This window comes from Talpa europaea, assembly GCF_964194135.1.
Source record: "Talpa europaea genome assembly, chromosome: 5".
NCBI classification, from domain to species: domain Eukaryota; kingdom Metazoa; phylum Chordata; class Mammalia; order Eulipotyphla; family Talpidae; genus Talpa; species Talpa europaea.
In genome coordinates, this window is record NC_140071.1 from 70,064,859 (window position 1) to 70,090,199 (window position 25,341).

The 25,341-nt window shown below is 35.6% G+C and overlaps 1 protein-coding gene across 1 annotated transcript in view; it reads right to left on the reverse strand.

The window, feature by feature from the left end:
* The window catches only part of TMEM232 (transmembrane protein 232), a gene marked incomplete at both ends in the record, with an annotated part of 238,249 nt that overhangs the window by 154,244 nt on the left and 58,664 nt on the right, over positions 1–25,341 (reverse strand). The window contains 2 exons of the mRNA XM_084232951.1: positions 10,820–11,072; positions 12,277–12,400. Coding sequence (XP_084089077.1) covers positions 10,820–11,072; positions 12,277–12,400 — 377 coding nt within the window. The remainder of the gene's footprint in view (positions 1–10,819; positions 11,073–12,276; positions 12,401–25,341) is intronic.

Consider the following 25,341-nt stretch of genomic DNA (forward strand, 5'->3'; position numbering starts at 1 on the left):
CAGCAGAAACCCTGAGACTAGAATAGATACACTAACATTTACAATTCTAAAAATAGTAAATTCCCAGTCAGGAATACTCCACCTTGCAAAATTACCATTCAAACACCATAAAAAAAAACAAAAAAAAAACACATTCACAAAATCTGATGAAGTTTATCACACCAGATTTTCCCTGCTTCTACATGTGAAGAAATAGACATAAAATTACCTTCAAAAAGATGATAAACAGTAACACAGAAGCATATAATAGTGCCAAGAATAACATGGAAAACAACAAAACACTAAAAAAGAAGAAAAGAGGGACATTAGTTGTATAGTCAACTGATAATGGACTGATAAAGCTCAACAACAAAAAGAGACTAATTCAGATGCAGAAAGCTTGATGCAGCCCTCATGGTAACCATAAAACAAAAATCTAGAGCATGGACACTTAGAAGAGTAAACATTAAGAAACTGAGACAACTTGGGCCTCCCCGGTGGCGCAGCGGTTGAACACTGGGTTGTGAAGCTGCCCACAGCCTCCACAGCACAGGTTGGATCCCCGGCTGCTCCCGGACCACCGGAGGAGGGTCCCACATGGCGCGCAAACCTCTCCTGCCACCCACTGCTCCCCTCAGCAGTGTATTTCGGTTGTCTGTCTATTCTGCTCCCCGCTCTGGCTCTGGTGAATTCTCTCACCCTCCCGCGCTTCTGATTGTACCCAGTGCTTGTATAAATAAACAAATAAACAAACAAACAAACAAATAAATAAATAAATCTTAAAAAAAAAGAAAAGAAGTGAAAACCCAAATAAATAGAATCAGAAATGAAAGAGGAGGCAAACATTGCACAGAAATGAGCAATTATGTAATACATATAAACAAGTAAACTTAAGAAAAAAGAAAGAGGAGAAATTCCAACAAATGCTGAAGAAATACAAAGGAGCAAAAGAACCTACTATGAATGTCTCCATGTGAACTGGACAACCTAGAACAAATGAACAAATTTTTAGATTTATTCAACTTTCTAAGACTGAACCAGAATGAAATAGTTTAAATGGTCTAATAACAAACAAAAAAATTTAAGGAGTGAAAAACATCTCCCTAAGAACAAAATCCCAGGAACAGATGGCTTCTTCAGTGAATTCTACCTAACCTTCAAAAGAGGATCTAGTACTTATCCTAATCAAACTCATCAAAAACATCAAGGGTGGAAAACTCCTAACTCATTCTAGACCACAATGATGTATCACCTCACTCCTGTGAGAAGGATCCACTGCAAAAAGAATGTAACCAACAAATGATGGCAAGCACATGAAGGCAAAGGAACACCCAGCCATTGACCGTGGGAATGTGAATGGTGCTGCCCTATAGAAAACAACAAGAACTTCTTAAAAAAATAAAAATAGAAATCCCATATAACCCAGCAATGCCTCTGCTGGTATTTACACAGACTATGAAAACTCTAGTACAAAAAGACTTACGCTATGTTCATAAGAGCACTATCAACAATTGCAAAGTCATGGAACCAACTTAAGTGCTTGTGATAGATGCCTGGATAGAGAAATTTTGTAATATATACTCAATGGAATACTATCCAGTTATTAAAACACTATTACAAAACTGGAATAGCACCTTTGGGGCAAAATGAATGGACCTTGAGGTGATTATGCTAAGTGAAATAAATTATAAAGTAACATAAATAACAAAAAAAATATATACTGGCAAACAGCTAAAACAAATCTTAAATTTAGTAAAAAACAGGAGGGAACAAACATGAGGGAGGATGAAGGGACTAGTGGAAGGAAGGGGCTAGGGCACTGGCACAGGTGTTCTGGTGGAGTGTAAGTGAAGCCTGTGCTCATATGGAACAGTAAAAATGTAACACCAACATTATTTAAACATGTCAATGACAAATTTAATAATAAATAAAGAAGTTAAAAAAGATATAAGCTATATTATGGTCATCATTAAAGAATTATAAAAAAAAAAGAACTTCAGGGAAACATGAAGTTAAATACAGGCAGGGATTTGAAGTATTATGGAAGATTAAAGGTTTAAGGTTGAGACTTGGAAAAGATAGTTAGTTTTGCTGTTACATATATACATCACATATATACATGTGTGCAACATATATATGAGATATTAGTCAATATCATGTGTTCCATAGTTTGTGACTTATAGAAATACCGAGAGACAGAGAGTATGGTACCCAATATTCTTGCTCAATGATGGGGTTATCAGTTCCTTAAAACATATAATATTCTCTGTACTTTTCTACAAATACAAAATAAAAAATATATATTTCTTTTATGTTGCCAGTATCTTTACATTAATTGAATATTTTGTAGATTTTTTAAACCTCATAAACTTGACAGAACAGGATTTAACTTCCATGAGTGGTATTTGGCTGTATTAACAAGCTAAGAGATTGCTTCAAAGAGGTTAATGGAATCTACGTTGAAATTATGGATTTTTTAAAATAATGATATAAAGTGTTAGAGAAAAGGAGAAAGAAAGAATGAGAGGGAGGAAGAAGAGGAAGAATGAATGATTAGTGTAGACCTACAAATACATCTAAAGAAAGACGAAACGTTGCATGTAATTCTTTGGATTGATAATTTCTGAACTCTTCTTCACTTTAAAAATACAAGTGTGGTTTTTAGAAGACAGATTAAAACTACAGATAGCCTATCTTCAAATATATCCCATATTAAATACTGGTAAATAATATAACATCCTAGAGTAAATAAAAGATGATTACGCCAATAAGTTGTATGAATAATTTTATAGTTGTTATTTTTTTGAAATTGCATAACAAGAAGTCTGGTACTTATTAGGTACTCATTTAACTGGTTTCAAAATTTCTAATACTTGCATATACAAATGCAATACACTGAATAAGCACAGTGTTAGAAATCAGCTTCAATATTTTCTGACATAAATATTCAGGTGCATGTGCAGGTACAGGAAAATATGGTAAATCACAAAGCTGTAAACTCTAAGACCCAAATTTTGTATTCATCAAGCCATGTTTCTGATACTGCTAATATTACTATTACAATTTATATCACACAGACTAATATCCTTGCAGTGCAGGTGCACTGAATGCATTCTGTACACAGATACAAAAAGATTAAAATTAGTTTCTAGGGCCTCCCTGGTGGCGCAAGGGGTTAAGCACCGCACTATGAAGCAATCTGCAGCCTCTGCAGAAAGTGTTAGATCCTCAGCTGGCCAGGGAGCAACCCACATGGCTCAGCAGACCTCTCCTGACTCACCTGCTGCTCCCCTCAGCAGTGTACTTTGATCAATCTGCCTGTTCTGTTCCTCACTCTGTCTCTGGTGAGTCCTCTCATCCCCTGCATCTATGGCCTGTACCCCAGCTCTTGTATGCATAAATAAATAAATCTTTAAAAAAATTAGTTTCTAATTAATGTGTGTTTAAAATTCTGTGACTTAGTGGGTTACCTACCCATGAATTGTTCCCTTCTTGATAAAGAATTATAATCTTTCTCCTTCTTGATAAAGAATTATAATCTTGTCTAGGTATTGAGTAGTTATGAATTTCTAGAACATCTTGAATTGTCTAAACCAATCACAGCAATTACATTTCCATTATTAGTGCATAATTGTACTACCTGGTCAAAGAAATGAGAGGAAAAATAAAATTCTGGAGTGTAAAAATGAAGATTTTTTTTTATATTTGAAATTTAATTAATGCTATACTTCAAAAGAATAGACTAAAAAAATCATATTTCAATAGCTACAGAAATGGTATTTGAAAAATATCAAGATTCTTTCACAGGTTAAAACACTCGAAAAACTAGCAATAGAAGTAAATTTCCTCAAACTGATAAAAAGCAATAAAAAACCCATAACCAACATTGTACTTGATGAAAAACTAAATGCATTCCTCTGAGATCAGGAGCAATATAAGGATATCTGCTCTTACCACTTCTATACAATATGTCACCAAAGGTATTAAAAAAATAAAAAAGGCTCACCAATTGGAAAGAAGAAAATACTACTTTATTCACAGATGCATATAAGAAATTCCAATGAATTAACAAAAAAAAATTGAACTAATAAAATAGGTTAAGCAAAATTGCAGGATATAAGATCAATACATTAAAATGTATTTCTAGAAACTAGCAATGAAATAAACTTAGTGGTAACAGACTGAAGGGTGTGATCTCATACCCCTAAAGTATAAATGGTGTTGTAGATAAATGCTACCTCAATTAAAAGAGAGGGAAAAACAATAAAAGGAAATAAAATTGGAAAATGAAAAGAAAACCATAATCTCCCTCACAACAGTTTAGAAAAAATTACATAGGTGTAAATATAATAAAAATATTTCAGAACTTACAAAAATGAGCATAGGGGTTCTTTGGAAGTGATGAAAATGTTTTAAAATTGCATAGTTGTAATGGCTTCACAACTTTGAATATACTAAAAAATACCAATTTTATATTTTAAAATGGTGAAATCAATAAGTGTAATCCAACACATCAACAAAAAGAAAAATAAAAACCATATGATCATATCAATAGATGCTGAGAAAGCATTCGACATAGTACAACATCCATTTATCATGAAGGCCCTTGAAATTCTCGGGATAGAAGGAACATACCTTAACATGAAAAACCATATATGACAAACCCACTGCCAACTTTATTTTCAATGGCAAAAAGCTGAAGGCCTTTCCTTTAAGATCAGGAACAAGACAAGGTTGTCCTCTCTCACCACTGCTCTTCAATGTAATACTTGAGGTCCTAGCCAGGGCAATAAGACAAGAGAAAGACATACAAAGAATCCAAATAGGAAAAGAAGAAGTAAAACTATCACTATTTGCAGACGATATGATAATATACATAGAGAACCCTAAAAACTCCACAGAAAAACTACTCAAAATAATCAACCAGTTCAGTAAAGTAGCAGGATACAAAATCAATACACAAGAATCAGTAGCTTTCCTATATCTAATCAATCGGAAGAAGAAGAAATCAAGAAAACCATCCCTTTTATAATTGAAACAAAAAAAAAATCAAATACTTGGGAATAAACCTAACAAAAGAGGTGAAAGACCTAGACAAAGAAAATTATAAAACACTGTTAGAAGAAATTGAAGAAGACACAAAGAAATGGAAAGACATCCCCTGCTCATGTATTTGAAGAATCAACATTATTAATATGGCCATCCTCCCAAAAGCAATATACAGATTCAATGCTATTCCAATAAAAATACCAATGACATTCTTCAAAGAAATAGAACAAATACTGATGAAATTCATATGGAATCACAAAAATCCATGAATTCCCAAAGCCCTAGTGATGAAAACAAAGGAGAAAGAAGGTATCACACTTCCAAACTTCAAGCTATATTACAAAGCCATAATAATTAAAACAGTTTGGTACTGGAACAAAAACAGACACACAGACCAATGGAACTAAATAGAGAGCCCAGAAATAAAGCCACACTTATATGAACAACTAATCTTTGTCAAAGGAGCAAAGAATATACAATGGAACAAGGACAGTTTGTTCAATAAATGGTGCTGGGAAAACTGGACCTCCACATGCAACAAAATGAAACTAGACCACTACATCACTGTGCACAAAAATAAACTCAAAATGGATAAAAGAACTGGACATAAGACCTGAAACTATAAAATATATAGAAGAAAATATAGGTAAAACACTACAAAACATACATCTCAGAAACATCTTTAAAGACTCCTCACCCAAAGCAGTGATAGTGAAGGCAAAGATAAACACCTGGGATTACATCAAACTGAAAAACGTCTGTACAGAAAAGAGACATTAACCAAAACAGAGAGATAACCCACTGATTGGGAAAAAATCTTTACACTCAGGTCAACTGATAAGGGACTGATCAGAAAGATATACAAAGAACTCACAGGACTCAACAAAAGCAAAAAAAAAAAAAACAATCCAGTCAAGAAATGGGCAGAACAACTCAAAAGACATTTCTCCAAAAAGGAAATACAAATGGCCAACAGGAATAAGAAAAAATGTTCAACATTCCTTATAATCAGGTAAATGCAAATCAAAACCACATTGAGATACCACCTTACATCAGTAAGAATGGCACACATCAAAAAAACAAGCAACAACAAATATTGGCCAGGATGCTTGTGGGAATGCAAACTGGTCCAACCACTGTGGAAAGCTGTCTGGAGGTTCCTCAGTCTACTAAAAATGGAGCTACCATACGATCCGGCAATTCCACTACTAAGGATCTACCCAAAGGACACAAAAATGGTGAGTCAAAAGAGCACCTGTACACTATGTTTATTGCAGCACTATTTACAATAGGTAAAACCTGGAAACAACCCAAATGCCCAAAAATAGATGACTGGATCAAGAAGATGTGGTATATATACACCACGGAATATTATTCAGCAATCAAAAAGATAAACTTATGCCATTCACAGCAATGTGGATGGAGCTAGAAGGAATTATGCTCAGTGAAATAAGCCAGAAGGAAAAAGAAAAATATCGGATAGTTTCACTTATAACAGGAATATAGGGGAACCAAATAAGACATCAGTGTAAAAAAAAATAACAGTACAAAACACAACAAAGCAAAAACAGATAATTATAAACCAGAGACATACTTCAGGGGAGGAGGAGGGAAAGGGATGAGAGGGAGGGATTGAGGAGCACAGGGGACTGTGGTGATGGTGCATGGGTGCTTTGGGGAAGGAAATTCTGTGGGGACTCAATCTGAGGTGGGGGGAAGAAAATATTGTTTAAAAAAATTTAAAAATGATAAATGTCCAAATAAAAATAAAAAATAAATAAAATAAAATGGTGGATTCATTATAGGTTCTATCAAGCAAAAGAGTAGGCAAAAAAATCCCATTTTTTATCCTATTTTGTGTACTACAACCATCTTGAGACTGTAAAGGAAAAAATCTAAGAACAACAACTATTATCCAAAAATGAAGATGAAGAGAACCTGAGTCCTCGGTATTGTTCTTGAGCCACTGAATTAACCTACCTAACTCTATATCACTAGTGAGGAGGTGTAAGTTTAGCAGGTAACATGTGGTCTATCAACTCCTTTTATTGGGAAGCATCCTTGGGAGGGAAAAAAATAAAAAGGTATGTAACCCAGTTTAATTTCTGTGTCAATAGGATCTTCAGGTAAATAGATTAAAGATATTTACTAGGAGGCAGAGACTTTACAGAGTGTCCTTTTTAACATAGGATTACTGGCAAAGGATTACCACATATAAAGAACAAACACCTGAAATCTATAGCTTAATGCGTCATGACAGCCTCGTAACATGTATAGTTCTCTGGAAGAATAACACAAGAGGTATTTAATATGCAAATACTTACCCTGATATGTAAGGTAATAAGTCACTCAACCCAACTTAAAGAGTTCATCTACATTTCTGGATCAGAAAGTTTGTCTAGGGCCTCCCTGGTGGCACAAGGGATTAAGTCTCAGCACTACCAAGCTATAGGCAGCCACTGCAACACCAGTTCAATCCCCAGCCAAGGAGCTACTCACATGGCACAGCAGACCTCTCCTGACTGCCTGCTGCTCCCCTCAGCAGTGTGTTTCAGTAGATCTGCCTGTTCTGTTCCCCACTCTGTCTCTGGTGAATCCTCTCATCCCCCACACCTCTGGCCTACACCTCAGTTCTTGTATGCATAAATAAATAAAATAAATCTTAAAAAAAAAAAAGAATGTTTGTCTAATGTTGGTACAGAGTGTAATCTCCATAAAAAAGGGATGTCTCATATTCCCTGCCCCACCTAATGAAGGGTGGAGCTGGGAGAAGATGAAGTCTTAGAGAACAGACTTGGAGAAAGTACATGGAGTACAGAGACATGTGAGGAAGAAGGATACATTTGCTTCTTGGCTTGAGACTTGTACCACGGACTTGAGTGACATAGGAGGCACATGGAGTCAAGTCATGTAGAGACACTTGGAAAAGATATAGGTGAGAGACCTGTAGAGAGCCTGACAATGACAGTTTTTACTGTGATATGTAATTTGATTTTGCTCCTTTTGTACCAGACTTGTCTGTCCTCTTCTTCCCCTTCCTTATCATTCTCCACCAGATGGTGCCTTAGACATGGCAAGTTTTCGGGCTTTGGGTCAAATCTGTTTGGTGGGAATTTACCCACAAGGGGATAGGTAACTTTAGGTGTTTCATTTGGAGACTATTATCTTTTCTTCTCTTTCTATGCACACTAATCCTATTAGAATAAATTCACATCAAGGATATGCTTTGTCTTTATGTAGCAGACATCAGAACCTACAGAGCAGGTTTGGATGTCCTGGGGTACCTCTCAGTCTGCACACTAATGTGGGTGGTGCTTAGGAGTTTACTTTGATGTCCATAATATCTCAGTGCTTTGTCTGAGTCTTTCAGTTTCTTTACCTTAAAATTACTAGCAAATTTCAAAACAAAGACCCTGATTTATGTGAGCTTAATTTGTCAATCCAAATATTGTATTATTTCACCAAAATTTTTATTTTATGCTATCACACATTTTCTTTAACATAAAAGTAGTTTTGCCTTGGTTTTTCTGTGATTTGCACCCTAAAACTTTATAAAAACAAAAAAGTTATCAAATGAATTGATATCAGAAGTTACACTGATTAGATATTTTCATTAATTTATAATATGGACTTTCTTAAGACTCTTCCCTGAACACCATTACATTTTAAAGTTACCTTATTTTAAAAAACTGTAGAATTTTTGATAATTTTTGATAATAATGAAATTAATAGCTATGTTGATCACAAAGACAGTGAAAACTCCATTAAAAATTGAAAGAAAATACCAATTTGGGGGAAGATAATTCATTGGACAATAGGTAAAAGATGTTCCAAACAAAGGAACAAGATAAATCTCCAGAAATGGACCAAATGAAACAGAATTATATGATTTACCTTACAGGGAGGTAAAAATAATTATCATAAAGATCCTCGTTAGGGTCAAGAGAATAATGGATGCAAAAAGAACTTAGGGGCCTCCCTCGTGGTGCAGGGGGTTAGATGCAACCTATGAAGCTATCCACAGCTGCTGCAGCACGAGTTCAATCCACGGCCAGGAAGGTGACCCATATGGTGCACAGCAGACCTTTCCTGTCTCACCCACTGCTCCCCTCAGCAGTATATTTCAGCCAATCTGCCTATTCTGTTCCCCACTCTGTCTCTGGTGAATCCTCTCACCACACCCCCACACCTCTGGCCTGTACCCCAGTTCTTGTATGCATAAAATAAATAAATCTTAAAAAATGGACTTAACATAATGAATGACAAGTGTGTTTAAAAAAATTCTCAAAGTCACAAATCATTAGGGAAATGAAGGTCAAAATAATAAACAATATTATACCTGTCAAGATGATCATCATTAAAAAAATAAAGGACAAATGTTAGCTAAGATGGAGAAAACTGAAACACTTGCACATGGCTGGTAGGAATGCAAAAAAATGGTGTCTCTGCTATAAAACAGTTTAGATGTTCCTCACAAAGTTTAAACTAAATGTACGCTATGACCCTGAAATCCCACCTCTAGCTCTCTATCCAAAAGACTTCAAATCAGGATCTTGAAGGGATATGAGCACTCCTATCTCCACTACTGCCCTGTTCACAATAACCAAGATGTGAAAACAATCTAACTGCCCAATAAGAGATGGATAGAGAAATATGGCCTCTACCTACAACACAATATCATACAGCCTTCAAAAATGAAAGGAATTCTTCCATAGATGACAAAGATCACCTCTCAGGACATTATGCAAAATAATGAAATCATTCACAGAAAGACAAATACTGTATGATTTACTTATTTATTATATTTTTTTTTAAGATTTATTTATTTATACAAGCACCGAGTACAGTCAGAAGCGCAGGAGGGTGAGAGAATTCACCAGAGCCAGAGCGGGCAGCAGAGCAGGCAGAAGGACCGAAGTACACTGCTGAGGGGAGCAGCGGGCGGCAGGAGAGGTCGCGCCATGTGGGACCCTCCTCTGGTGGCCGGGGAGCAGCCGGGGATCGAACCGGCGCCGCAGAGGCCGCGGGCAGCTTCGCAGCCCAGCGCTCAACCGCTGCGCCACCGGGGAGGCCCCTGTATGATTTACTTATATGAGGTTTCTAAATAAAATTAATAAAATCAAACAGAGAAATTCTGGTTGCCAGGAACTGAGGAAAAGTAGAAATGGAAAGTTACTAATAAACAGGCAAACAGTACCAGTCAAGTAAGATGAAAAAATTAAAGATCTATTTATGGCATTTAACCTACAGTTAGTAAAATTGCACTCTTGAAATTTTGTTACGAGAGTAAACCTCGTGTTAAGTGCTTTCCTCAATAAAATAAAACAATTTTTAAAGAAAAACAAGTATTTTTTAACTATTTTATTTCTTTATAATAATCAGTGGCTGGGTACATGTAGATTTGTCAACATACAAAATTGTGAATTATAAGGATTACCTGAATTATATGAATGTAGGTTTTTAAAGAACTCTAATATATTCTATGTCTAGTAAACACCTTTTTCAATGAATACTTTTCTGAATAACCTTCACCAAGGTAAGAGGTATATTGAAGATTTAGTAGTCACCATTAGAAGTTTCAATTGCTTCTAGATTCCAATTAACTTTAATTTACATTTTAAAAAAGAATTATTGCTCTGTGCTAATGTTTTTTCCTAAGTTTAAATTAATCAAAATGAAGCACACATAGTTATTTTACAACTGTGACATATATTTCATTCCCTACTATCATTGTGGAAACTGTTTAAAAAAATAATTCTCAACAAATGAAATTGAAAATTAATTGACTTACAATTATCTGACATTTTTGAAGAGAAATAATCCAAAAGACCTAAAATACTTGTTTCCCTTAATTCTGGCTGTACTTCTGATTTGTCCATGGGAAATATATTTTTCTGTAAACTTTTACAGTCACAGAAACCAATTAAAGCAGTTTTTCGTAAATTAGATGTGGCTGCATACAAGCAGGTTTCTGCTAGAATTGTTGTATATATGTAGACTATATTCCACACCCAGGAAAAGTCATCTGCCTTGCAACTTTCTCCCTAAAATGAAAAAAATAGCTATTAGATAATCAAAGTATGTTAAAACATATTTAAGAACAATATGATAATAATAAGAAATATATCTGAATATTGTAGTTATAAGAGCATAATAAAACTATTATTTCCAAAAAGGACTCATAAAAATAGATTTTCCATGAATAGAGTACATCAACTTAGTTCAAAGAAAAAAATATCAAATAGCTAAAAAAGAGTATACTAAGAAAAAAAATTTTTAGTCTCATTAGTAATTCAATAAAATGCAAATTAATCTGATGAGATACTACTTCATATAACATTGAAAAATATTTTTGATATAAAGCTCAATTCTAGTGTGTGTCACTTTTATTCTTTTTTCTTAGGAAAACAAAAAATATATATCTTCTGGAGAAGAATTTGACATCTATCCTAAGAACTTTAAATGAAAATTCATAGTTTCTCACTCAATAATTTAAATTTATGACATTTCTAAAGAAATAGTAATAAAGGTAAATATTTTATGTATAAGAATATTAGTTCAACATTATTTTTAAGTAACTTTAAAATTATTAGAAACGGGCCTTCCCGGTGGCACAGTGGTTGAGCGCTAGGTTGCGAAGCTGCCCGCAGCCTCTGCAGCGCCGGTTTGATCCCCAGCCACCGGGCGAGGGTCCCACGTGGCGCGCAGACCTCTCCTGCTACCCACTGCTACCCTCAGCAGTGTACTTCGTCACTCTATCTGTTCTCTCCACTCTGGCTCTAGTGAATTCTCTCACCCTCCTGCGCCTCTGACTGTATCCAATGCTTGCATAAATAAATAAATCTTAAAAATAAAATAAAATAAAATAATTAGAAACACTGTTCAAGGGAATTGGTTAAATTTTTTCAACCCCACTAAAATGTAAATTTTAATAATATTAGAACAATCAGCAATGCTTTATATGATCTATTTTAAAATTTTAAGAGTTAACTAGACCATATATAAAAACATTATCTCAAGTTTGTTAAAAAAATTAAAGTATGCATTTGTGTGTACATGAGTATGCATAAAATCTATCTATCCTAGGTATATATTAAATGTGCATTTACTTTTATATTTAATTAAATGTATCCTTAAAATTCAGGCTCATTGTAAGCTCTATTATGATATATAATTTAAATAGTGGCAAAAATATATTTTTTTTTCTGTTTAGGTTATTTTGCTCACCAAAATTACCAATATTCTTACCTGATTCTGAGCAGACAAAATATTGGAAAGAAAATCTCTCATTAAATCCATTAAAGCTTTCAAGCAGGCCATGCTTAATTTGGCAGCTTCCCCAAGGACCAACAAAGCCAGTGCTGAGTCCAGCCTGGAAATTTTATGAATAAAACAATACTTTAATGTTAAATAATAACAAGCAATTTTTAATGAAAAACCATAGCCCAGAGGAAATGAGTATCTTGTGTTACCAGTGCATTTACTTTCTGTAAAGTACAGTAAATCCTCCCTATGTCCTCAATAATTTCTTAGAAACTGCAACTATTAAGCAAAATGATATAAAATGAAACCAGATCTTTTACTAGTCTTTCATTCTACATTGACTGAAATTTCTCTTTTTTCATCACATTAATTGATGTTGGAAAAAGCGGCATTATATGAGGACCTGTTAATACTACTTGACACCGATTATGATAAATGTCTACAGGAAAGAGTCATATTTTGACAAGATGAGTTCAGGGTGTTCTGACAAAACTCTGAGGGTAATAATGCTATTACACAAATGAGGCTATTTGTACATAGATACTATATAACAAAACATCAAGAGCTCTGGTTCTAGACTATCCCCAAAATCTCACATTAGGTTTTGTTTTTTTAATGTTTTGAAACTGACTGAAAGGGCTGAATTTCAAGGATAATTTATTCACAAAATAAAGGCCAAATAAAAAATTGTCTTCCTAAATACTCCAAACACAGCTTTGTTTTGCAGAAAGTACAAATTTTCAAAAATTCAGTGTGGCAAAACTTTGTCACATTGAATAGAACACTAGCAAGATTTATTTTTCAAAACATTATATATGACTGGGAAATCACATAAGAACTTATTCACCATAAATGTACATACATACTGATAGTATTCAGAAATTATACATCCATTGCTATTTTTACCCAATTGAGTAAGATAGTTTAAAAGGGAATTGATAAGAATGCAAATACAAAAATGCCTTTGCCTACAGTTCCATATTGTTTTGATTTATAGGTAATTAATAACGTTAGTATATTTGTATTTCATAATTGTGATATGCCTGGACAGTCAAGTTCAGCAATCTAAAAAGGAACTATTCTAATCATGAGCAAGAAGATAATTTTTTATATTTGAATAGAGTTTTATAGACCTCAATGTGCTTTCACATAATTACCTCATTTGATTTAAACCATAATTTTTGATACATTCATGACCTATTATAAATCTTTAAAAATATTATAAAATTGAGGAAAAATAGATCTAGTGTATTTGCCCAACTTCATGTTTTCAGTTAGGTTATCTATAACTGAAGTCTTCTCCCACCTACTGATACTTCAATATTTGAAATTTTGTTTTTCATTATTTCAATAAATCATTATTTAACTTTAGTATGGCAATCCTGCCTAGTGCTACTAATATCATTTGTTTTCCTTCAGAACTAAACTTCAATTTTTTTCAAATAGCAAAATGCTCATTTAAGCAAATGCATTTATCCAAAGTCATGTATATGTATACAAAAAAGTGTGACTTTTATTGTCTATTAATTATACCTTAACAAGTTGACATTAAAAAATGTCTTCCCAAATATTTTTGAGGCTTGGAACAGCCATAATTGTAGATTTGTTCAAAAAGATATATTGTGTAAACTGCAATATGCATCCAGAAAAACTATTATTTTCCTGATTAAGAAAAAATAAATTAAGATAACAGGTACTCTTTTCTCCTTTGCTCATTTCTTTCTTCCTTGGACTGCAACTACGCTACCAGAAGGTAGAGCAGCCATCTTGCAACAATGAAGATGAAAGCCACATACAAAGAAAGGAAGAAAAGTAAACTAAAAGGAGATTGGATATTGAGAGTTCCTTTAAGTATGAGCATCAGTGGAGTTCTGCTTTTAATGTGTAATAAATAAAACATATTTGGTGATAGAATTATAGTCATATTGCTACTATATGCAGAAGAAATGAATCCTTACTTATAAACTTTATATGGTAAGCATGATCTTTAGAGTTAGAAAAAAAATAGAGGTAAGTGTGTAATTATGACACTAATCAGCTACATAACATAGGGTAATTTATGTACCCTACTTCAGTCTAATCTATAAAGTAAATATAGCAAAACCTACTTTACAGAGATTATGTGGGGTTTAAATGAAATAATCTGGATAAAATTACTAAGTTCAAGATGACAGAACTGAATTGAATTACAAATATACATTCCTTTATGGTGTTGAACTTAATGTAGTATATACAGACGTTGATTTATATGCTATTCACCTGAAATCTATATAATATTTTAAATGAATGCTACCTCAAAAAAATTTAGGTACTGTTCTTTCAGAATCAAAAGATGTGAGTTTGGCAACTTTCTTCTTTATGAAAACCTACAGTGACTGAAGAAAGGAACAGATATCCTCAAAATGAACAATGAGGGAGACACTCCCCAGAATACTCATTACCTAGACCGCACAGTATAGTTAATGGAAAGTTCACAAAACTCCTGCCCACCCAAATATATCAAAAGCATCAGCTTTTCATTCTTCTGTTCTCTTGTAAGTCTGGAAAATTGTAACTAATTTAGGACACTCTTGTTGAAGTATGGATTGAAAAATTCATCAGTGTCATCTACCCATGGTTGAAAAATGCTTCACCAGAAATGCACTATTTTTAATCAAAGCTGTTCATGGAAAAACAGTCTATAAGTGAAAATGTCTGTCAAAATAGAATAGAAAAATCAATACACATAAATTGCAATTTGTTAAAAATCAGAATTGAAAATCAATGCACCCAGAAAGAATTCAAAGTGGATTAAATTGGAAATTTTATTACAACACTAACTTCTTTATGAACTCATTATAGTACACCAAGTCTCAATCATCAGTACATTGACTTGATTTTGCAGAGCCATAAAAGTAATTTATACATATCATAAAATTTTTCCTAATTTTATAAATAAAGAAACTAAAGCAGAGGTTTTCTAGTTTGTCTAAAATAACATCATTAGTTGATATTTTCACTTTTTCAATTTTTTTCTAACTTTTAAAATTAATGTGAATCAGTGAAAATATCTAAATAATGTCATGTTCTGAACTAAATATCAGTTAGCCTAACTCAGTCCAGTATACTTTCTACACTAACACCAATCAACTAAAATATAATAATCAGTGTCAAGGCCTCCCTAGTGGTGCAAGGGGTTAAGATGCAACCTATGAAGCTATCAGCAGCCACTGTAGCATGAGTTCGATCCCCGACCTGGGAACTACCCACATGGCACAGCAGGCCTCTCCTGACTGCCCACTAAAATACCCTCAATGGTGTATTTCAGTCAATCTGCCTGTTGTGTTCTCCACTCTGTCTCTGGCGAATCCTCTCATGTCCCGCCCCCGCACCCACACCTCTGGCCTGTAAGCAGTTCTTGTATGCATAAGTAAATAAATCTTAAAAATAAAACCAGAACTTCATAAAAAGCTATGCACTATTAATCTATAGTCCATCTATCTACCTCACACAATCACATGAAAAACTTAAGAGTATGTATTCAAATCTGTTTTCGTAGGTTCTCCTTATTCTTCTATATCTCCTTATTCTTCTATATTTGTTTCATCAATAACCAAATTATTATTTTATAAATTGGAATTTAAGCCATTTCCAAGTTACAACACTTATAGGATTACTTCTAACTTTCAAACAATATTTCAGAAAACACAATGTCAAAACGCCACACAGATCTGAAGATTAAAAAAGATAGAGAGGTTACTGAAGACAGCAATATACAGGGACTTTTCACAAATCCTAAAATTCAAAGAGTTGGATTAAGTAGAGAAACAGAGTACCTACAAGGCCACTTCGTGAAACAGAGCAGGCTTATTTCCTCAAAGAAAGTCAAAAGAAATGACAGGAGTAAAATCTGGAGGGGAATCCCAGAAGGCAATGGAGCAGACTAAGCAGTGACCTGCTCGGGGTGGGTGAGGTGAGCAGAGTGGCACTGAACATTAACCCTCAGAGACCTCTGCAAGCCCCAGAACAGAACTGAAAGCAGACCTGCCCCAGAAGGTCTCTGTAGACCACAATGAGTTCCAAAGTGGGTCCTGGAAACAGCCTCACTGGATGAACTCTCAATAGACTTCAGTAAATCCCAGTAAAGATCTGGAAGCACACTTGCCACAATAGGTCTCAGCATACCTTGGCGAACTCCAAGGTAGAATCTAGAAGAAACCTCACCTGGCAGTAGCCCTCAACAGAATTTAGCAAGACCATTAATAGTTAGGGTCCGTCATACTCAGCAAGCCCCAGAGAGCCCTAGGAGCAATCCAGACTCACTAGGTCCTGGCAATCAGTGGAGCAAGGCCTGCCAAGGGGACAGGCCCTATCAGAAGGAACTGCAAAGCCTGGTTCCAACAAGCTACAACTGTTGGAGGAGTGAAACAGGTCACTGCTCCATCAGATAGTCTCTTGGATAAAGTGGAATTGGTTATCCCTTGGTCAGTAGAGAAAAGTGCAAACCCAAACAGAGTTGACACTGAGGAGATTCATGCTACAGGGAACAGAAGGTGGGTGAAGAAAGGAATCTGGGAGTTGTGGTGTAGAGTAGGGGATGCCAGTGACAGGGAAATCAGCTCATTCAGAGGACCTAACTCAAATAACTGAACAACAACAAAACAAAGATCTTACCAAAAAGTGGGCAGAAGAGCTAAACAGACACTTGTCCAAAGAAGAAATACAAGTGACCTACAGGTACATGAAAAAATGTTCAACATCAGGCCTCCCTGATGGCCTAAGGGTCAAGTCTCTGTGTTTCCACTACTATGGCCTGAGTTTGATACCTGGCCAGGGAGCTAACCCACATGTTACAGTAGACCTCTCCTGTCTCCCCCGCTGCTACCCTTAAAAATGTATTTCAGTAAATCTTTCTTTAAATATTTTATTTTATATAATTCTTACATCATTTTTCATCTTTGTACAATGTATGCATTTTCATTTTGGTTATAGACCCCATACAATTGTATCCCCCCTTATTTTGACTCTAGTTCTTCCTCTCCCTGCCCCTGCCTACCCCCCCCCATAGTGTGTCCTGGTTTATAGTTGCCTATGGATTTTGATTATTACTTTGCATTGATTAGTCTTTTTCCTGGTCTCTTATTTAGGTTTTCTCAATTCCTGCTATGAGTGAGACCATCCGGTATTTTTCTTTTTCTTTCTGACTTATTTCACGGAGCATGATCCCTTCTAGCCCCATCCATGTTGCCGCAAACTGCATGTGTTTATCTTTTTTGATTGCTGAGTAATATTCCATTGTGTACATGTACCACAGCTTCTTGATACAGTCATCTATTTTTGGGCATTTGGGTTTTTACATAGCTTAGCTATTGTAAATAGTGCTGCTATAAACATAGGGATGCAGGTGCCCTTTGGAATTTATTTTTCTGTGTCATTTGGGTAAATACCTAGGAGTGGAATTGCTGGATCATATGGAAACTCTATGTTTAGTAGGTCAAGAAATCTCCACACAATTCTCCATAGTGGTTGGACAAGTTTGCACTCCTACCAGCAGTGCAGGAGAGTTCCTTTTTCTCCACAACCTCACCAACATTTGTTGTTGCTAGTTTTTTTTTTTTTTAATATGTGCCATTCTCACTGGTGGAATATGGTATCTCATTGTAGTTTTGATTTGCATTTCCCTAATTACAAGTGATGTTGAACATTTTTCATATGCCTGTTGGCCATTTGCATTTAATCTTGACAGAAGTTTCTTTTTAGCTATTCTGCCCATTTTTTGACAGGGTTATTTTCTTTGTTGTTGTTGAGTCTCATCAGCTCTTTGTAGATTTTTGTGATCAGTCCTTTATCATTGGTGTTGTGTGCAAAAATGTTCTCCCAGGCGGTGGGTTTCTCTTTGTTTTTGTTATTGTCTCTTTTGCTGTGCAGACGCTCTTTAATTTGATGTAGTCCCAGCTGTTTATCTTTGCCTTCACTATCACTGCTTTGGGTGATGTGTCTCTAAAGATGTCTTTGAGGTGCATGGCATGTAGTGTTTCACCTATATTTTCTTCTATGTATTTTATGGTTTCAGGTCTTATGTTTCAGGTTTTATGGTTTCAGGTCTTTAATCCATTTTGAGTTGATTTTTCTGTATGGTGTGAGGTAGTGGTCAAGCTTCATTCTTTTGCATGTAGCGACCCAGTTTTCCCAGCACCATTTATTGAACAAACTTTCTTTGCTCCAATGCATAGTCTTTGCTCCTTTGTCAAAGATTAGTTGACCATAAATCTGTGGGTTTATTTCTGGATTTTTCTATTTGATTCCATTGGTCTGTGTGTCTGTTCTTGTTCCAATACCAGGCAGTTCTGATGATTATGGCTTTGTAGTATAGTTTGAAGTCTGGGAGTGTGATGCCTCCATTCCCTTCTTTTTTTTTCAGGAGAGCTTTGGCTATTTGGGGTTGTTGGTGATTCCATATGAATTTCATCAATAATTGATCTATTTCTTTGAAGAATGTCATTGACATTTTTATTGGAATAGCATTGAATCAGTATATTGCTTTGGTAGGATGGCCATTTTGATAATGTTAATTCTTCCGATTCATGAACAGGGGATGTCTTTCCATTTCTTTGTGTCTTCTTCCATTTCTTTTAACAGTGTTTTATAGTTTTCTTTTCAGAGGTCCTTTACCTCTTTTGTTAGAATTATTCCCAAGTATTTGATTTTTAAGTTTCAATAATAAAAGGGATTTTTTTTATTGTTTCTTCTTTTTTCAAATTTATTGTTTGTATATGGGAAGGCTACTGATTTTTGTTTGTTGATTTTGTATCCTGCCACTTTACTAAACTGATTGATTAATTGAATTAGTTTTTCTGTGGAGTTTTTGGGGTTCTCTATGTATATGATCATATCATCTGCAAATAGTGATAGTTTAACTTCTTCTTTTCCTATTTGGATTCCTTGTATGTCTTTCTCTTGTCTTTTTGCTCTGGCTAGGACTTCCAGTATTATATTGAAAAGCAGTGGTGAGAGTGGACATCTTTGTCTTATTCCATGTCATAATGGATATGCTTTCAGCTTTTCTCCATTGAGAATGATACTGGCTGTTGGCTTGTCATATATGGCCTTTATGATGTTGAGATATGTTCCTTGTATCCCAAGAATTTCAAGGGCTTTTGTCATGAATGGGTGTTGTACTTTGTCAAAAGCTTTCTCAGCATCTATTGATATTATCATATGGTTTTTATATTTCTTTTTGTTGATGTGTTAGATGACGTTGATTGATTTCCGGATGTTGAACCATCCTTGTGTCCCTGGAATGAATCCTCCTTGCTCGTGGTGAATTATCTTATGGATACATTGTTGGATTCTGATAGCTAAAATTTTATTGAGGATTTTTGCATCACAGTGTACATTAGAGAGATTGGCCTGTAGTTTTCTTTTTTTGTGTTGTCCTTGTTCAGTTCTGGTAGTAGTATAATGTTGATTCATAGAACATGTTTGATATTATCCCTTCCTTCTCAATTTTTTGGAAGAGTTTGTGAAGGATAGGCACTAATTTGTCTCTGAATGTTTGGTAGAATTCATCTGTAAATCCATCAGGTCCTGGGCTTTTGTTTTGGGGGAGGATTTTGATTATCATTTCAATTTTGCTGCATGTAATTGGTCTGTTTAGGTGTTCTAATTCTTTTTTTTCTTTATTTCTTTTTTTATTTAAATATTTTATTTTATATAATTCTTACATCTTTTTCTTCTTTATCTAGCTTTGCATGATTGTAGAATATGTCCATCTCTTCTAGATTGTTGAACTTGTTTCCATATAACTGTTCATAGTAGTTTTTGATTATTATTTTGATTTCCGCTGTGTCCGTTGTGATTTCTCCTCTTTCATGTGTGATCCTGTTTATTTGTGCTTTCTCCCATTTTTCCTTTGTGAGCCTGGCTAGGGATTTGTCTATTTTATTTATTTTTTTCAAAGAACCAGCTCTTGGTTTCATTGATCTTTTGGATTGTTTTATTTAGTTTTGATTTCATGTATTTTTTCTTTGGTTTTTATTATTTCTTTTCTTTTACTGGTTTAGGGTTTTTTTGTTGTTCTTTTTCTAGTTCTTTGAGCTTTAAGATTAGGTTGTTTCTTTGAGCTCTTTCTTGTTTCTTGATGTGAGCCTCTATTGCTGTATATTTTCCTCTTACTACTGCTTTTGCTGCATCCCATACATTGGTGTTCTCCTTGTCATTCAACTCAGAGAATTTTTAATTTCTTCTTTGATCTCCTCATTAGTCCAGTGGTGTTCCAGTAGTGTGGGTTTCAATCTCCATGAGGTAGGAGAGTTCCTTGCCTTCTTTTTATGGTTTATTTCTAGCTTGATGCCTTCATGGTCGGAGAAGATGGTTGGTAGGATTTCAATCTTGGTGTATCTGTTGATGTTTGTCTTGTGTCCCAGTATATGACCGATCCTGGAGAATTATCCATGTGCACTTGAGAAAAATGTGTACTCAGATTTTTTTGGGTTTAGTGTTCTATAGATGTCTATTAAGCCCAAGCGTTCAAGATCCTTATTTAGAGCTTTACTGTCTTTACCTATTTTTTGTTTCATTGATCTATCCATTGTTGATAGTGGTGTGTTGAAATCTCCTACTACACATGTGTTTTCTCCGATGTCTGTTTTCAAAGATGATAATAGTTGTCTGATATATTTTGGTGTTCCTTCATTTGTTGAGAATATGTTAATGAGTGTAATTTCTTCTTGAAGTATTGTCCCCTTGATCATAATATAGTGACCGCTGGGGTCTCTTTTTACCTTTTTGAGTTTGAAATCTCTTTTATCTGATATAAGTATAGCTGTTCCTGCTTTCTTTTTTGGTCCATTTGCTTGTAAGATTGTTTTCCATCCTTTAACTTTGAGTCTATTTTTATCTTCTGTAGCTAAATGTGTTTCCTGGAGACAGCAAAAGGTTGGGTTTTGTTTCTTAATCCAGCTTGTGCCTCTGTGTCTTTTTATTGAAGAGTTTAGTTCATTTACATTTAGGGTTAGTATTGATATGTTAGCATCTGTATTAGCCAATGTGTTTGTCTTTCCTCTGTTTTTATTCATTTATTCTTTTAATAATTTTTTTTGGCCTTCTTTCATTGTTATTTCTCCCTCTGTTGCTTCTGGCTTTAGGACTCCTTGTAGTATTTTTTGGAGTGGGGGTTTAGTCGTAATGAAATTCCAGAGTTTCTGTTTGTCTGGGAAGGTCCTTAGTCTTTCTTCATAGAGGAAGGAAAGCTTTGTGCGATAGAGTATTCTTGTTGGCATTTGTTGTCTTGGAGTCTGTTGACTATGTCCCTCCAGTCTCTCCTTGCCTGTAGTGTTTCTTCGGAGAAGTCTGATGTCAGTCTGATTGGTTTTCCTTTGAATGTTATTTGTTTCTTCCCTCTTGTCAGTTTCATTATTTTTCCTTGTCTTGGATTCTTGGGAGCTTTACTGCTATGTGTCTTGCTGTATTTTTCCTTTTCTCATGAAGTTTGTTGTTCTTCTTGCTTCTTGTATCCCTATTTTCAGCTCCTTCATGTCTGGGAAGTTCTCTTCAATTATTTCCTTGAATATTTTTCTGTTCCCATGTCTCTCTCCTCTCCTTTGGATTCCTATAACTCTTATATTTCCTTTCCTCATGGAGTCAGATAGTTTCTGAAGTCTTTCTTCAGTCTTTTTCCTTTATACTTCTCTTTCCTTTTCTGTTTTTGTTCTTTTTATTTCTGTGTCTTTAAGAGTACTTATTCGTTCTTCCATTTCATCTATTCTGCTTTCACTGCTTTTCCCAGAGTTCTTTATTGCCTCCATTAATTCTTTGATCTCCTGCATTTCTTTTACTTCCCTCTTTAGGGACTCAATTTCATTCTTCTGATCATTAATTATTTTTCCCAGGTCATATTTGACTTCCTTCATATTTTTAATCATGGCAATATTAAATTATCTTTCTGGAAGGCGCAGAAGTTCTTCCAAGTCACTGTTGTTGCAATCCGGTGGGTGGTTTTCTTTTTATGGTGTGTCTTTTTCCTGAGGAGTTGCTAGGTTGCATGTAGTTTTTCTTCTTTCTGCTACCTGTTTTCTAATTTGCCATATGCACTGGGACACTATGTCGCGGGTACTGGCTGGCATCTTTTTGGTGTGCTCTTTGTGGGGTTTCAGAAACTGGCGGTCCAAATGAGTCAAATACTACTATGCCAGATGTCTAGTGAGGCAGTGGTACTTTGAGTATGTTAATGGTTGCTGTCACAGGATATCTCCTCCTTCTGTGTTTAAAAACAAAGTGTGTCTTGAAGTCCCACAAACTTCCCTGTAGGTGAGGCAGCTGGATTGCACTCTGGGCTCCAAATCACTGGATCCCCCCTGGGCTCCAACTCCCTGCCAGGAGGGACCAGGCTTGTGCAGGCCTTCAGCTCATCTCTGACTGTGCAGGGAACCTTCTCCCTTTGGCTCCGCAAGGAGCCTTCTGCCAGTTTCAAGTAGTCTTTATGAAGAAAGTTCCCTGTTCTAAAATGGTGATGTGGAGACACACTCCTCTGCATGCCAGGTCTGTCCCAGCTGTGGGTGCCTATTCCCCCTCTGGGCTCAGACTGCTGGCCAGAAAGGGCCTGGCGTGGGCACACTTCCCATCACCTGTGGCTCCCCCGGGAGCCTTCTGCTGGTTTCAAGCAGTCTTTATTGAAGAAAGGTCCCTGTTCTAAAATGGCTATGCAGAGAGGCATTCCCCTGCACACCAGGTCTGTCCCAGCTGTGGGTGCCCGCTCCCCCTCTGGGCTTGGACTCCACTTTTTCTTTTTAAAAAATATTTACTTAGGGTCTCCCTGGTGGTGCAAGGGGTTAAGCACTGCACTGTGAAGCGATCTGCAGCCTCTGCAGCACGGGTTCTATCCCAGCTGGCCAGGGACCCTAAAAATAGTTCTTAATAAATAATCTTAAGCTGGAGAATAGCAAAATCACATTTATGTTGTAACCCTAACAGCAAAGCATGATAGATAGTTGAGAGAAAAACTTAAAAGAGACCAGTTGATAGTAGTTATAAGAGTCACAAGACAGTAGGGACCGAACAAAGGTTGTGACAGCAAAAGTAGAGACAGGGGACAGTTCTGAAATGCAGTGGTTAAAGTGTCTAATCTGGTAAACTTGAGGAGTGGATGTGTGTAGGATACTGAGATTAAAATTCAGTAGGTTGGAGACTGTTAGATGGAAAAGAATCAGATTTCAAGTAGCACAACATGAAGCACTGAGGAGAAAATCAGAGTATTGAAAGTACTTTCTTCACATGTATAATGGATGGTCATGGGGGAAAAAAATTAAAGATTTATTTTTATTTATACAAGAACCAGACTACAGGCCAGATGTGTGGGAAGGTGAGAGGATTGACCAAAGACAGAGCTGGGAACAGAACAGGCAGACTGACAGAAATACACTGCTGAGAGGAACAGTGGGTAAGACAGTAGAGGTCTGCGGACAGCTTCACAGCTCTGTGCTCAACCGCCTGTACCACCAGGGAGGCCCCATGGGGAAATTTTAAAAAGGAAGAAAACAAAGAGATCACAGAGCATGAGGTTGGAAATGTTAATTATTAACTTGACCTTTCATGTAAGTGTTTGCCAAAAGTTTATGAAATCCTTCCAGGAATCATGAAAATAAAGTGGAATAAATTGAACAGATGTGGTACCTCATAACTTAGAATTTTTCTTAGTCCTTTATTACTACTATCACAATTTATTGTGTATTGAATTGAGTTAGAAAGATTTAAATTATAAGTATTAGAACAATAGTTTATTAAAGCAGCAATAGAATACTTGGGGGGGGGAAGTACTTTCATATTACTTATCTCATTAAATCTTTCAAAAGCTCTTGGAGGTGGCCATTATATCTACTCAACTGGTAAATAAACGATTCATAGGGGTAAAATGACTCATTAAAATTTAGACAGGTAGCAAGAGTCAAGATTAGAACATAGGTCTTCTGACTTGAAGTTAAATGTTGTTTTTAATGCATCATGATGTAGTAAAGTATAAATTATGTATTTACCCTTGATATGAGCTAAATATTGATAGTTATATTTAGCTTAGTAGAGCAAAGGTCATTAAGAAATTCAGGAACTGAATTGGAATAGAACTGACATTGATGTCTCAGCTCATGAAAAATGAGGAGGATTGGGCCTCCACTGGTGGTGCAGGCAGTTAATGCCACGCTGTGAAGCTGTCCACAGTCTCTGCAGCGCTGATTTAGTTCCGGCCGGCCGGCAGGCAGGCGAATGTCCCACATGGCGCAGCGGACCTCTCCTGTTGCGCCCACTGCTCCCCTCAGCAGTGTATTTCGTCAGTGTGCCCGTTCTGTTCCCCACTCTGGCTCTGGTGAATCCTCTCACCTTCCCGCACATCTGGCATATACCCCAGTTCTAGTATAAATAAATAAATCTTTTTTAAAAAATGAGGAGGATTTTGTTTGAATGGTTTTTGTTAGACTGCTGCTTGAACATTATAATTACTGAGATTTGATGAGATAGACAATATAGATCATCATATTGTCATCATCATCAGTGATCTCACCACAAGTAAAGGCAGTTTGATTCTTTGTTGCTACCTTTGATTCTTGCTACCTTTAAAGGCAGTTGATTCTTTGTTCTACTCATTTTGATGCAAACACAAATACTATACTTCAGGAAAACACATGCCATGTCAATATAAGTTTAAATTATCAGCCTTTTTGGAATACATTCATGGAGCACATTAAATGAGCTTTTTTGCTTAGGGAGATATAATTTTATAAGTTATACTGCTCTACTGAAATGCTTTACTGCATTTCTCAGCAGCCTTCATTGGCTAATAATTCAATTACAATCACAATTCATTATTTTCATGTTAAATTAGAAAAAGACTTTTGCACTGGCTTGAGCTATCTTCCTAGAGCAAAGGAACCATTTAAAAAAGGCCAAACCAGAGGGTGCATTCTCAGAGAGCATTGAGAATATGAAGCATTGTATAAAATATAACCATGTTAAATGGGTATCTGCCATACAGCAAGCTGGTTGTCTGTGGCTCAGGGCAGCTAAACTTCCAAGATAAAAGCT